This window comes from Lactuca serriola, chromosome 2 (assembly GCF_051521515.1).
Source record: "Lactuca serriola cultivar US96UC23 chromosome 2, Lser_US96UC23_V15, whole genome shotgun sequence".
Classification (NCBI taxonomy): domain Eukaryota; kingdom Viridiplantae; phylum Streptophyta; class Magnoliopsida; order Asterales; family Asteraceae; genus Lactuca; species Lactuca serriola.
In genome coordinates, this window is record NC_136409.1 from 204,921,991 (window position 1) to 204,935,662 (window position 13,672).

The following is a 13,672-nucleotide window of genomic DNA, read 5'->3' on the forward strand; positions in this document are numbered from 1 at the left end:
AGAACATGAGGTTTGACCTTTTTGACCTGCAAAACACCATAAAATTGGCATCCCCATTTGCAAAGTATATAACTTTTTTTTTTCTTTTTAAAAAAGTTTTTCATATAATTAACTAAAAAAACACAATTATTCCAAAAATAGATGTAACGTACCACTTCAAGAAGATCAGATCCCTCATGGAGACCTAAACTTTCAACCTCTCCAATATCTTTGGCAAATGGTGCAGCTGTTGAGTCAATACAACCTCTCTCCTTTGTGATCAAACCTTGCATCCAAAAAAATTTTAAAACTTTATATTCATAATAGCAACGCACTTACGTTTCCCCTTTTTATTTTCTATTCAAACTATTAGTTCACTGAAAAATAATAGAAACAGAATAAGATGGTAAGTTGGACGAGGGCATTTTCGTAAAATCATACGTCTTTATCAAGTAGGAAAAATTGAGGTTTTGCTTCTGATCCTACCATCCTTGCAGCCGCCTGATAGGCCACTTTAAGAACACCAAGCCCTGCACTGAAAACCATACTGAATGTAAGTTAAAGTTCATAATATATATATATATATATATATATATATATATATATATATATATATATATATATATATAAGGAGAAATGAGGGTGTGAAGTACCTTCCAGCACCAACAACGACAATTTTTTGGTTTGCAAAGTCTGATAAAGGGCGACCTTGTGCCCTAACAGTTCCAAGTAATCCAGCCAATGCAACACCAGCAGTTCCCTGCAAAGAAGAACAAGTGGAGGAATCACCCATTCCGTTCCATCATTCCATCAGGCAAAACAAACATGAATTTTTTTTTCGTTCCGGTGGAATGAACCATTCCATTCCTTCCTTGACTCCATCATACCAAACAATAACTTGATGTTTCAAATCAAGGAGCATAAGCATTAGACAGATTCTAACCTGTATGTCATCATTGAACATGCAGATCTTCTTCCGGTATCTTTCAAGAGTTTCAAAAGCCCACTTGAATTGAAAGTCTTCAAACTAATTTAACATGGACAATCATAAAAGATTTCATATAAATTCAACACACATAAAAAACCAAACATTTGAAAGCTTTTAAAAAAATGAACCTGGACAATAGCCTTTGGCCAACGTGCATGAAGAGCTTCCATTAATTCATCCACTACCGATATATATTCATCCCCTTCTAATCTAGGTTGTCGTAGTCCTATATCTCTCAAAGTAAATATAGTTAAAAAAGAAATCATTTAATTAAAATAATATTAACTTGTGGGTAAAGTTAAAGATGCTAAACAATGAGTTTGTGTACACTTATCCACTTACAAAGGGGATTATCTAGTAGCTGTTGATTGTTAGTTCCAACATCAAGCATGATAGGAAGGATCTGCAATGCAGACCAAATGTATTAGTGAGAATGTACACCACGTTTTCGTTTGGTTCATAGAATATTATTTGAGGGGATGAATCCATTAAAAGGAATTGTAATTTGTCACATTTTTAGTTGACAAAAACTAGAATGGAATGGAATTCAATTTCATTCTTTTGCTTGGTTCATATATAAATGAAACTTTTTTTTTAATGTTTACTTACTGAAATATATATCAAATGAAAGAAATGGGATTGAATTCCATCCATTTGGCAACCAAAAAGGTCTCATAATGGAATCTTATATTCCTAATCTGTCCAATTTCATTCACAAACCAAACACTCCATTAAACATCTTATAATTTCTTTTCACACGGGAGTGTCAAAGGGAATGTGTTTGATCAAGTAGTATAGCATATGAATTGAAGTTGTGATTTAAAAAAAAAGAAGCATACTCTTTGAGGATTGATACCAGCAGCAGCAACATACATATCGAGCTTTCCAATAGGTATGGCCATTCCCTGAACCCCAAGATCACCAAGCCCAAGAATACGGCTGCCATCTGTAAGAACTACCATGTCTACCTGAAATTTTTACAATAATTTACTTATATCTAAATTGGTTTATGAATAAAAATAATTAGAATGAAAATGCTTGATGTAACAAGTTATGACAGTTTAGCACATTCTTTGTATACAGAGAGCATATTGTGAAAAAACTTTATGTTTTAATTAATAACATAATAAGAGCCAATACCAACAAAATTCACACAAAGGGTTTTTGATTAATTCACAGAATTTGTTACAAGTTTGAATTATACAGTATACAGCAAGTGGCTTACACATGGCGTGGGACCCACTAAAGAATGTGAACGGCTGTAAATGACCACAGGGTCATCGCTTGGAATTTCAGAATTGCCAGCTGGCAGTGGGAGAGGACCAAATGTATCAGAAAAGTCCAATTCAAGAGTATTTGATGTTTCATTGGGAGGGTTTTTTGGGAATTGGAAATAGTTCTTGGAGGATTTGAATGGCTTGTTTTCAATTAAAGCAGTTAATTGAGAAGAAACCATTGTGGAAATTGGAAAACAGAAAGGAGTGTTTTGTTTGCGTTTGTATTAGTATTACAGACTATGGATGGAAAGATAATAAGATTCGAGCTGATGAAAGGCTTCTACCAATGGCTTTAATTAGAAGGAAGTTCAAGTAAACAATTGGATTTTCAAAGAAATTTGAGAGAATGCTGATTTATGTGTGTGTTGGAATCACCAAAAAAGATTCATGGAAACCATTAAATCTAAGAAAGAATACGACTTGTGAGGTTCAAGAAAACCCCATCCGTTTACCTTCAATCACCAAAGACCACCACTTCTTCATTCTTCTTCCTTCGATCTGTCTAAACCCCAAAGGTCCTCCGATTTCTACCGATGACGAAGTCTAAGAAGCCAAGGAAGGCTCACCGGGAACCAATAATTTCCTCCTCCTCCTCATGAATAGATCGATCATCCTGATCTACCAGCCGTTACTTGTCCTACTCCATCGGACTAGTTGAGTCCCCTCCCTACATGTAATCTGCTGGCGACAAGGAAGAACAGCCAAGGAGACCACCGGAGCACCTCCCCCCAAGCTGTGGCAGACAAGAGAAGCGTCGCTGCTTCTCCCTTCTCTTTTTGTCAAATCGATCCCGCACCAAAGGTGCTTCTCCTTTCTCGATTGATTTCCATCATCGACCACCATGGTTGCTTGCGTTCCCATCTTCCTTTCTCGATAGATGAACCACGACCACAGGACCAAAACTCCCGCTACCTTCGTCATTCTAATTCCCCTTTTTCTTTTTATCTGTGGGGAATAAGAAACAAACGAGAATTAATATTTGGATTCTAATATTGAGACTTGAGAGTATAATACTTAATTAGGGCTTTTTCTGAAAATTTCAACATCGAGTGGGGAATAAGAAAACTATTGGCGAGTATTCTCAATAACAGCAGAGAGATGAAGAAGGTGAAATTACAGCAACGATGAAGTATATGAATGGAAATCAGAAGCCCTTTTTCTTGATTGAGATGATGAAGTCGAGAGATGGAGATGAAATCGTAACCTTCGATCTTTGATTGAGAAGTTGCACAACAATGTGAGGAGAATGAAAGATGCGTGAAAATGCTTAGGGCAGGGAGGGTAGCGGGCTTTTCTAATTTTTTGGCTTTTCTTTTCCCGCTTGTAACTAAGGAACGCGCGTTCATTAAAATTATAAAGCGACACATATAGAGGGCGCGCATTTAAGGTACAGCGCCCTCCGTGGTATTAATTTTTTTTTCTTTTGACACTAATTTAAAGGCACGCAATAATGCGTGACCTAAATCCTTAAATTTTCTGAAGAGATGACACTTTTTTAACGTCACTCTCCATTGCGTAACATAAATCAATGAGTGTCGTGGTTTGCGCGTCGTAAAAGGCTATTTTTCTTGTAGTGTATTAAGATCTTTAGCCAAGATTGCACTCACCGTGCTTAAGGATACTGAAAGGTGTAGAAGAAGTGGTTCCCCATCTAATGGTTTTACCAATAGGGGTGATGATCTTAAATATTTTTTAAGTTCATGGAAAGCATCTTCGTGTTCCTTGGTCCAGTCGAACCTTTTGTTCTTCTTCAAGATGTCGTAGAAAGGCATGCATCTTTCTAAGGATCTTGAGATGAACCTGTTTAGGGCTGCCACTCTTCCTGTTAGTCTTTGAATATATTTTGTCGAGGATGGTGATCTTATATCGAGGATGGCCTTGATTTGCTTCGGGCTTGCTTCAATTTCCCATTTGGTCACCATGTATCCAAGGAACTTGCCCGATCTCATTCCAAAGTGACATTTGGAGGGATTCAGCTTCATGTTATATTCGTCCACTATGAAGTCTTCTTCAAGATCCTTGAGATGATCTTCAACTTTCTTAGACTTGACCACTATGTCATCGATGTATACTTCCATGGTATCCCCTGGTTTCTCTTTGAACATCTATTTGACTAGCCTTTGGTATGTTGCACCTTCATTTTTAAGACTAAATGGCATGCAATATAATAATAGATACCTATAGGAGTTATGAATGACGTATCCTCTTGGTCGGAAGGTTTCATCTGGATCTATTGGAGTCCCACTGATGCATCCATGAATGTTAATAATTCATGACCCACCATCACGTGTATCATGGATTCTATGTGTGGTGGTGGGAAAGGATCCTTAGGACAAGCGTTGTTAAGATCTGTGTAATCTACACACACTATCCCCTTACCATTCTTCTTTTGTACCATGACCACATTAGCTAGCCACCTTGGGAATTTCACCCCTTGATCATTCCTTTTTTAAGAAGTTTTTCTACTTCTTCTTGTATAACTTGGTTTCTCTCCGGTGCGAACTTCCTTCTCTTTTGGTGTACTGGTCTGAAAGATGGATCAATGTTAAGTTTATGGGTTATTATATTTTTATCTATACCTGTCATGTCCTCGTGGTTCCAAGAAAATGTCTTGCTTCAAGCTTTGAGGAACTTTATTAGATCTTGTTCGATTTGTTCAGGCATTAAGGATCCTATGAGAATTTTGGCTTCAGGATCCTCAAGGTTTAAGGGCACTTCCTTTACATCTTGATCTCTTGTCTCTAGCAAATCTCGTGTCCCCAATTTAATTGTTATGCTTGTCGTGGTATTGTTAAAGATTTCATCGAATTCTTGTAGCATTCTTTGGATTCTTTTTGATCTCCTGTGATCTTCACTGTCCCCCATGGGGTGGGCATCTTAACACACTTATGATATGTCAATGGGACAACCTTCATTTGGTGGATCCATGGTCTACCTAGTATAACATTATAAGAGGATAACGTATCAATTACAGAAAAACATTGCATAGATTTTACCCCCTCTATGTAGATAGGGAGCTTTATCTCGCCGATTGGGTGTTTTATTTCGCCGCTAAATCCAATCAGCACTAGGGATCTTCTAACTATTTCAGACTCTGGGATGTTCATTCTTTTTAACGTGTCTAGGAGTATAATGTTGACTGAGGATCCTCCATCGAAAAGGATCCTTCTGATGACATGGTTGATGATGTAAAGAGTGATCACCAATCCATCATGGTGAGGATCTTGGCTGTCTTGTCTATCTTCTTCGTCGAAGGTGATCTCTTTCTCGTTTGTGATTGACGTATTCTTCTATGTCCCTTTTTCTTTCTTTGTTTTTGACACCTTGTTGTGCCTATTTGCTATAGAATAAGAGGTATCACAAATATCAGATCTTCCAGAGATCACATTGATTACCTTGGCGTCGACAGGAAGGGATCTTGGTTTGTTAGGGATCTTCTGAGGATCCTGATCTTTCTCTTTGGATCTCTCCCTTCTTCTTCCAAGAATTTCTTTGAGGTATCCTTTTCATAAGAGGTAGCTGATCTCCTTACTAAGAGTTATGTAATCTTTTGTGATATGACCAAAGACTTCATGGTACGAACACCATTTGGATTTATCTTACCAAGTGGAGGATTTTTCTCCCTTTCTTGGACATCTTGCTTTGTCTCCAAGATCATGCATAGCAAATATTATACCTAAAATATCCACAGAAAATCAATAGTCAGTAATCTTAGGAAAGTCATCTTCCCCTCCTTCAACTTCGAGGGCATTAACCCTATGATGATCAGGTTTGGAATGTGGTTTTGACTTATAGGAACTTTGCGCAGAGGAGTCGGCCTTCCTATTAGGGTGATTGTAGGAGCTTGGTAGGTTGATCCCCTTTTTGATCTCCTTTTCTTCTTCGAGCCTTATGAACCTCAGTGCTTTGCTCCCAACTTCGTCCATCCTTTTGCATGGAGTCCTTACGAGGTCATTGTAGAAATGAGAGTCCTTCTTTAAGCCCATTTTAATGTCTTCAACTAAAGTTTCCTTGTCAATTTTGGGGATACTCAGAGCTTCCCTGCCAAACCTGTTCACAAAGGTCCTAAGGGATTCCTTAGGATCATGAACCACTCGATAAAGATCACTACTGATCTTTTTGAATGTTATCCTACAAGAAAACTGATTGTTAAATAAATTAACTATGTGAGAAAATGAAGTAATAGAGTAAGGAGGAACGATAAAAAGCCATTTTAAAGTTGATCATGTGAGGGTTGAACTAAAACCTTTGCACATACAGGCTTCCTTTAACTGTGTAGGAATGGGGATGATCTTCATTCTTTCCCTGTATTGTGTCAGGTGCTCCTCAGGATCTGTAGTTCCAACATAAGGCTTCATGTTAGGGGTTTGGAAGGACTTTGGTACTTCCGTATAAGCTATTTCTGGGATAAATCTTGAGATCATATGGCTTGTGGGGGATGTTTCCGGTATATGTTGGACCACTCAGACCACGCTCGAGATCTTTTACGAAGTTACCAGGATCCCTATTACGCGTAAGTGGGGTCTCATTGGGACTCTGAGTCATGTAAGTTCTCTCTTCAGGACGAGCATCCCAAATAGGAACGGATGTTGGTATTGAGGATCATTTCTCCCGACGATTTCCAGAGGATCTCGCGCTATCGAATTTGAGGATCCTGGGTTGCAGGATTGAGGGTGTAGCTTTTTAAGGTTTGCAGATACCTACCCTTGTTCTTTCCACTTCCTTACACACAGTCCTGTTATCTTCTTGTTGCTAAGTCACATGTTGTTCCAGCCTCCTCATCATGGCAAAAATGTCATTCTTGGAGACTAGTACCGGAGGATCTTGGGATCCTGGAGTAGTGATTGGAGGAGTGTTTTTCTTTGGCAGATCAAGAGTCTTTTTAGGAACTCCATTTTGAGGTAGCGGAAGGTTTTTGGAGGAAATGGGAGGAATTGAGGAAGAAGGCAGGGTCGATTTTGTAGACATGATTTTCCAAAAGGTTTTGAACACCACGGCCGCACGGTGGGCGCAAAATTGTTTTGGTCAAAACTTACATGAGCGAAACTCAACCAAATTGTATGGGAGGATTGTTGGGTTTTGAGCACTATAACACTCCTATCGTGCACATGCAACCCTAAAGGCTTTGGATCTATGTTTTCTCTAATTATACATGCATTTTTTTTCCAAAGCATTCACCCTAGCTAGCATACAATTGAATCTATATAATAAAACCTTAGTTTGGATGCTTACCTCTTTAGTAGGGTAGAGTTCTTGACCTTTGAAAGCTTAAGCACCTCAAGTGTTATGCCTCTAATGGTTCACAAACACCAATGTGCAAGAGGAGGCTTAAGAGAATAAGTTACTTATCCCAAAAGGATGGTGTTACCGATTTTGGCTCATGAGGGTTCTATTTATAGTGTGTCAAATGCTAGGGTTACACTTTGTAAACCCTAATGTTCCATGACTTTTCACATTCTTATGCTCCATGGGTTTAACTTCCATGAACTATCCATGGATTAACTTATTGGTTTAGCCCATCTAAATAATCATGGATCATTGGCCCACACTACAAGAATCATGGATTTACGTAATCAATCCCCATATATTTAATTAGACTCTTTTGACCACAAAATTAATTCCAAATTAATTCTTGATCAATACTAATTAAATAATATGATTTCATATATTAATATATTATACTTGTAATATATTAATAAATCATAAATAACATTATTCTCAAAAGTCTATCCTATCAAATTACACTGGTGAAGGCAACCCAAAAGGACCATGATACTATCGGGTCAAGTACATCTTAGTTATAGTTATGGGCTTAGAAACCAAATCCAACAGTCTCCTACTTGGATAAGTCTAATAACTATCACTGCCAATGTAACTCTAGGATCCGACTTAACCATCGTAAGCTTTCAAAAGCCATTGTCGAACTCTGACCTAGTCAGTTACTCGTCCTTTAGATAAGGGATCATATATTCCTCTTTTCTCAAGATATCAGCCGGACAATTACATGGAACAATGTCATACTTATTGTCCAATAGCCTCTTTCCCGATTTTCGATTCGTCCGACATACAACATAACTGAACACATCAATTTCGTTCTGACCGGGTCTGGCACATAGTCAAAACAGAATCATAGAGGGGCCCAAGATATCGCTTTTAATCCTCTTAGGATAAAAGGTAACATATAAACTTCGAAATTATATGCGTGTACTAACTACTTATCAAATTATGCACAACGATACGTTTTATAACATCAAGTTACTGATGCTTTTTCGTATCATCAATGCACAACTAATTCATAGTCAACAACTCATATATCTAGGTTTGAAGACTTATATGATATTATCGTCTCACGATCACTCGTGATAAATTCCATGAAGTGATTCAAGTGAGCGCAGGTTGATCCAATACTCAAATCTTATTTCAGAAGTACTCAAGAATGATGTAGCAAACTGTTGCTATGCCTAACGACTTAGACAATCTACAAGCTAACCCATGACAGTCTTCTTTCATGCTTACTTCCAATATATGATCGACTGTGGATGGTTTGAATAATTTTATTATTCGGGAAATCAAAACATGTAAAGTGAAACACAAGAATAATATTAATCCTATATGGCCGCAAAACTTTTGAACGTAAATAAAACACCTTTTATTTAATCACCATATTGATTACTCATTATTCATTGTATAATGTTTTGATTGATCAACTTAATGTTTAAATTAAGACAATATGTATCCCATGCTCCAAGCATGCACACTATGTTTACCTATGGTCCTTACTTTGTGAAATAAATCAATTTGATTTCCAATTAAAATCATTTCATAATTCCAAATCTTTAAGTGTAAGAATACCAAATTCTTGCCACCTTTAGAATGTGTTAGTTCTAAACTATTATGCAAAGATTCCTTTTGTACATTCCTTTGGAGATTGTTACAAGAAAATTCCATGGAGATGAAGTCTCAAATTCAAAGTACATTCCTTTGAACATCCTTTTTTTTGCATAAAAGCTTCTAACTTACTCATATATTCTTGATATCCAACTCCCATAATTGCCATATGACTATCCATTCTTAACAGAATCCTATCTATTTAGAATTATATATCAATATGATCCATTCATTACTATACTTCCAACTATCCATAAGAAACCAATCTTTGGCGAACCTTGGATTGTTCTTAGCAGTTGTTTAATAACTTTAGTCATATCCAGTGCTAGTCCTTTTTCCCTCTTAATGCCCTAGGCATTTGGAAAATTAGAACACATGAATATTATAGCATATGAAATCGACCCTATATCCAAAGCATATAAGACACGATTCATAATGTCTTACATAAAGACATGATACTTGATCAGTATTTTGCTATAATATTTCTATTTGCCATGTTCTCAATTCGAACTGTGAAGAGGGATGTCGTAATCATAATCGAATTTTGAGAATGCAATTAACATTTCCGTATAGAATTTCCTTATGTCGAATCTTTTTCAGCATAAAATTCATATATGTCTTTGGCTAAATTTGACTAAAAATCTCAATCTAAGATTTTAGAATTGAAAAATGAAGTATAAGTTCCTCTTCCTAAATTATAGCAAAACAACTTTTCAACCCTGCAACTTTGCCAATTGAAACTTTGTTTTCTATAATTAACATTGCTAACTTGCAACACTTACCATAATAATTATGCTCCCACTAGCATAATAATTATTATCTTACTGGCATAACACTTATGCTCCCACTAGCTTTGACATTTATCCAAAATCAGTTGGACTTCTAGAAATCAATACTTATTGACTTTCTTACAAAAGTTCAGATTTCTTATACGAGATGCTTCGATAAGCCTTTATCTAAGCTTCTCAAAGTCGTACACCTTTCCTTAGATATCTCACATATGTGTCTAAACTGTTTCAGAACCTATAGCAATAAGTTATGAATGTTTAGATCTTTTGCCATTTCTCACAATTCGAACTATGAAGAGGAATGTCGTAATCATAATTGAATTTGAGAATGCAAATATCACAAATGCTATCTCCTTAAAATCTACTTAGTGGAAGTGTTTCCTCACAATCATTTTCATGAATTTGAGAGAAAGCTTATGACACTTAGATTTTTAAGATTTATGTGTTCCTATCCATGTGAATTTGTCAAAACCATAATCACAAGACAAGGTTAATGACAAATCCAAACTCATATGGACTGCACTTGTTCAATCTTAATTCCTTGCCACCTGGCAGCACAAGGGCCTACCATTGCTTCCAAGTTGTTATGCAAACAACTGAGAACTCATAGAGCTCACATGCATAGTCAACTTTAACCGGAATGGGTACAAAAACAAGAATATGTCAATACGATAGGTTATAAATCTCAAGTTGTGTGCTAGTGATTAACAATAGGTTTACTCTAGATTAGTTCTCAAAACTCTTCTAGATCTTTAAGACTCCCACTAACCTCTTGACATATAAGATTCACTTTGTCAAGACAAACAAATATCCAAGAGTTAGTGCAGATTCTTATCAAGACAAACACTATTGACAATCGGTCTTAGTTGATCTTTGTTTTAGCCAAAACATTACAACTTACCAATTTCAAATGTACAAGAGTAGAAAACATTTTACTCTACATTTGCTGATATGTCACTCAATATACAATCTTGGAGTATGACTCTAAGATTTGATTTTGGAATGAAGTATGATTCATCTTAATTGATTTAATCATTTCAACAATTCCTGATTCCTCTTCTTAGCCAAACAAATGCACTAAGATGTCATTGGAGGATCAAATTTTGATTTGTTTTTTCATAATCATTAAGATGATCATAAAGCAAGATACTCAAGTACTCTCCCATCTTTTAAGATTAGAGAAACTTTTATCTGTCTGCCGACTTTGATTCTTCTTATTCGTTCTGCTATACATTGAGACTTTTCAATGACTCATAATTATACTTAGTCTTGTAAGCATGACTATATTTACTAAGCTTTAGTAAATCATGATGAATAGTCTTATTGTTCTTTGTGGTGGACCCGACCAGCGCACAACCAAGTTTACCAAATCCCCTAGTCCTTCACTTGACTCATATATACATGTGAACAAGGAATTAGTACTAATTTCCCAATGATGAATAGTCTTATTGTTCTTTGTGGTGGACCCGACCAACGCACAACCAAGTTTACCTAATCCCCTAGTCCTTCACTTGACTCAGATATACATTTGAACAAGGAATTAGTCCTAATTTCCCAAAGATGAAGGTTCTCATTCATCATACAATACAAGTCGCATGATTCCAAGTTTCTATCTAACTAAAACTTGGGTGATGCGAATATTTCTTTATTTGGTCAATTTTGACTCTACCACAAACGAAAGAATCAAATCCATATTGCTAAAAATACAAACATCAATTTTCACAAATGCCATTGCATGGAATATAAATAAGATAAAAGGAAAAAAAATTATTTATAAAAGGTGTGGAAAAACTTTTCCTTACAATGCAATTACATATGAAAACTATGTTGTTCCAAATTTCTAAGCAATCTATCATAACTCCTAAGCAGCAGCTCAACAATCTGATCATCGAACCATGCGATCGAAATCCATCTCTTCATGATCAGATTTAGCGTACTCTTCCTTTAAGCTTCCTTTCTTTTCTTTGATCCCACAAAACATCAAAATGCGACCATGTCACATTATGTATTAAGAATCTCCAAATAGAACCTTAATAGAGTTAGATAGTGGACTTACCTGAAGCAGAATCTAACTTTTTAACCTTACCATTCCTATGATCCTTCAGGTAGATACGACAGCTTCGCAACCAATACCCCTTCTCTTGGAAATAGAAACATATGGACTCTTTGGGAATGGTACACAGACAATCTCAGACTTAGCCTTTCCCTTTCCCTTGGAAAGAGAAATCTTTTCTGGACTTCCAATGTTTCCATTGTCAATGATCATGGAAGTTTGGGAAGTATATCTTCTAATCAAATTTGCGTTACCAGTACGCCAAATCATTTTTGATTCAGCAGCAATTAGCAAATATGTAAGATCAATAAGGGACATGTCGTAGTCTGTCATATACTACTCGGGAAGTGACTGAAGAACCAAGTCAACAGCCAACTTCCTCGAAACAATGACTCCTAACATTCCCAGCCTATCAATGTGTGACTTCATCTCCAATACATGTGCATAAACAGACCTTACATCTTGGTGTTTGCTAGCCAATAGGGCTTGAGTGACCTTGAACTTTTCATGTCTTTGAACTTGTAGGTTAGGGAGAATAATTGGAGGAGGTGGAGGAAGTGAAGTTTGATATTGTGGAATATCATCTTCATGTGGAAAGCCTTTTCCAATAGATTCGGGAAGACCATAGTTTTCTGAACTAGACATCTACAAGGCAGAAATTCAAGTTAGTTAATTTAAGTCGTTAATATAACACCCAAAACAAAATATTAAGGCTAGGGTCCAACACAATATTTTACAATTGCGAAGAGAGATGTCGTAATCCAATTGTAAATATGTGAAGGTAGGTAAATGATGATTTACCAATTTCCACCATGAAAAACGAAATATGTTGTTCAGTTTTAATTGGATTGAAATTCGTAGATCCTTTGAGATTCATTGAACTTTTCAATGGCATGTTTAAATCTTGATTGTGCCCTTCAAGTTTGTGACTGGGACGCCGAGGATCACAAACAAGGTCTTTATAACCATACAAATTAGCTTGGTACACCCAATGTTACAAATCACCTAATCAATGTGCCAGCTAACCACACACGCTCCATTGATCTATGATGAACATCAAGCTACACTTTGCCATGCATTGTCAATACCATATTAGTGTGTCCATTAACCACACATTCTCCACTAACGACTTAACAGGGTGCAAAGTGCAAATTCATGGATTAGCACCATTTTCACATTTTCCTAAAGTAACTAAGATTGGGAATTTAATAAAAGTTTAGTTACTTTATTTTTTTTTATCATTATACTTTTAATGAGGGAGAATTAATGTCCTATAGACCGGCTTCATGAATGAGGCCAAATAACGGCAAGACTGACTTGTCTTTTATATATATATATATATATATATATATATATATATATATATATATATATAAGTATTAACTTTTAATATTATAAAGTATAAGGGTTAAATTTTAAACTTTTAAAATTCTAAGGTTTGGAATTTAAAATATTTCAAAAGTGAGACTTTATAAATTCCAAAACTTGAGAGCAAGTTTTGAAACCTGTCAAAACTCTTCATATCCATAAGTTATTAGTTTAATGTGTGTTTTATGAAAAGACTCTTGATAATCCATAACTTGAGGACAAGTTATGGATTTCATTAAAAACATTTATGAAAAGACTTTTCATGTTCCATAACATGAGGACAAGTTATGGAACTCATTAAATAATATTTAGATCAACTCTAACAAGGAAA

At 36.0% G+C, this 13,672-nt stretch overlaps 1 protein-coding gene across 1 annotated transcript; it reads right to left on the reverse strand.

Moving 5' to 3' along the window:
- Positions 1-399: 399 nt before the first annotated feature.
- On the reverse strand, positions 400-1,957 carry LOC145090743 (NAD-dependent malic enzyme 59 kDa isoform, mitochondrial-like). Its single transcript, XM_079028836.1, has 6 exons — positions 1,807-1,957; positions 1,310-1,370; positions 1,096-1,199; positions 923-1,006; positions 633-739; positions 400-514 (listed from the first exon to the last, which is right to left on the reverse strand). Exons 1-6 carry the CDS (start codon positions 1,927-1,929, stop codon positions 415-417), a joined length of 579 nt encoding a protein of 192 aa, XP_078884962.1. The 5' UTR covers positions 1,930-1,957; the 3' UTR covers positions 400-414.
- Between the last annotated feature and the right edge of the window lie 11,715 nt (positions 1,958-13,672).

What these genes read in the sequence shown, in the direction of transcription:
- LOC145090743 (XM_079028836.1), bottom strand. Translation starts at nt 1,929, where the DNA reads ATGGTAGTTCTTACAGATGGCAGCCGTATTCTTGGGCTTGGTGATCTT. An exon ending in TGTTCAATGATGACATACAG is followed by an intron (nt 740 to 922) that starts GTTAGAATCTGT and finishes TCTTCTTTGCAG; the next exon opens with GGAACTGCTGGTGTTGCATT. An exon ending in GTCGTTGTTGGTGCTGGAAG is followed by an intron (nt 515 to 632) that starts GTACTTCACACC and finishes TATGGTTTTCAG; the next exon opens with TGCAGGGCTTGGTGTTCTTA.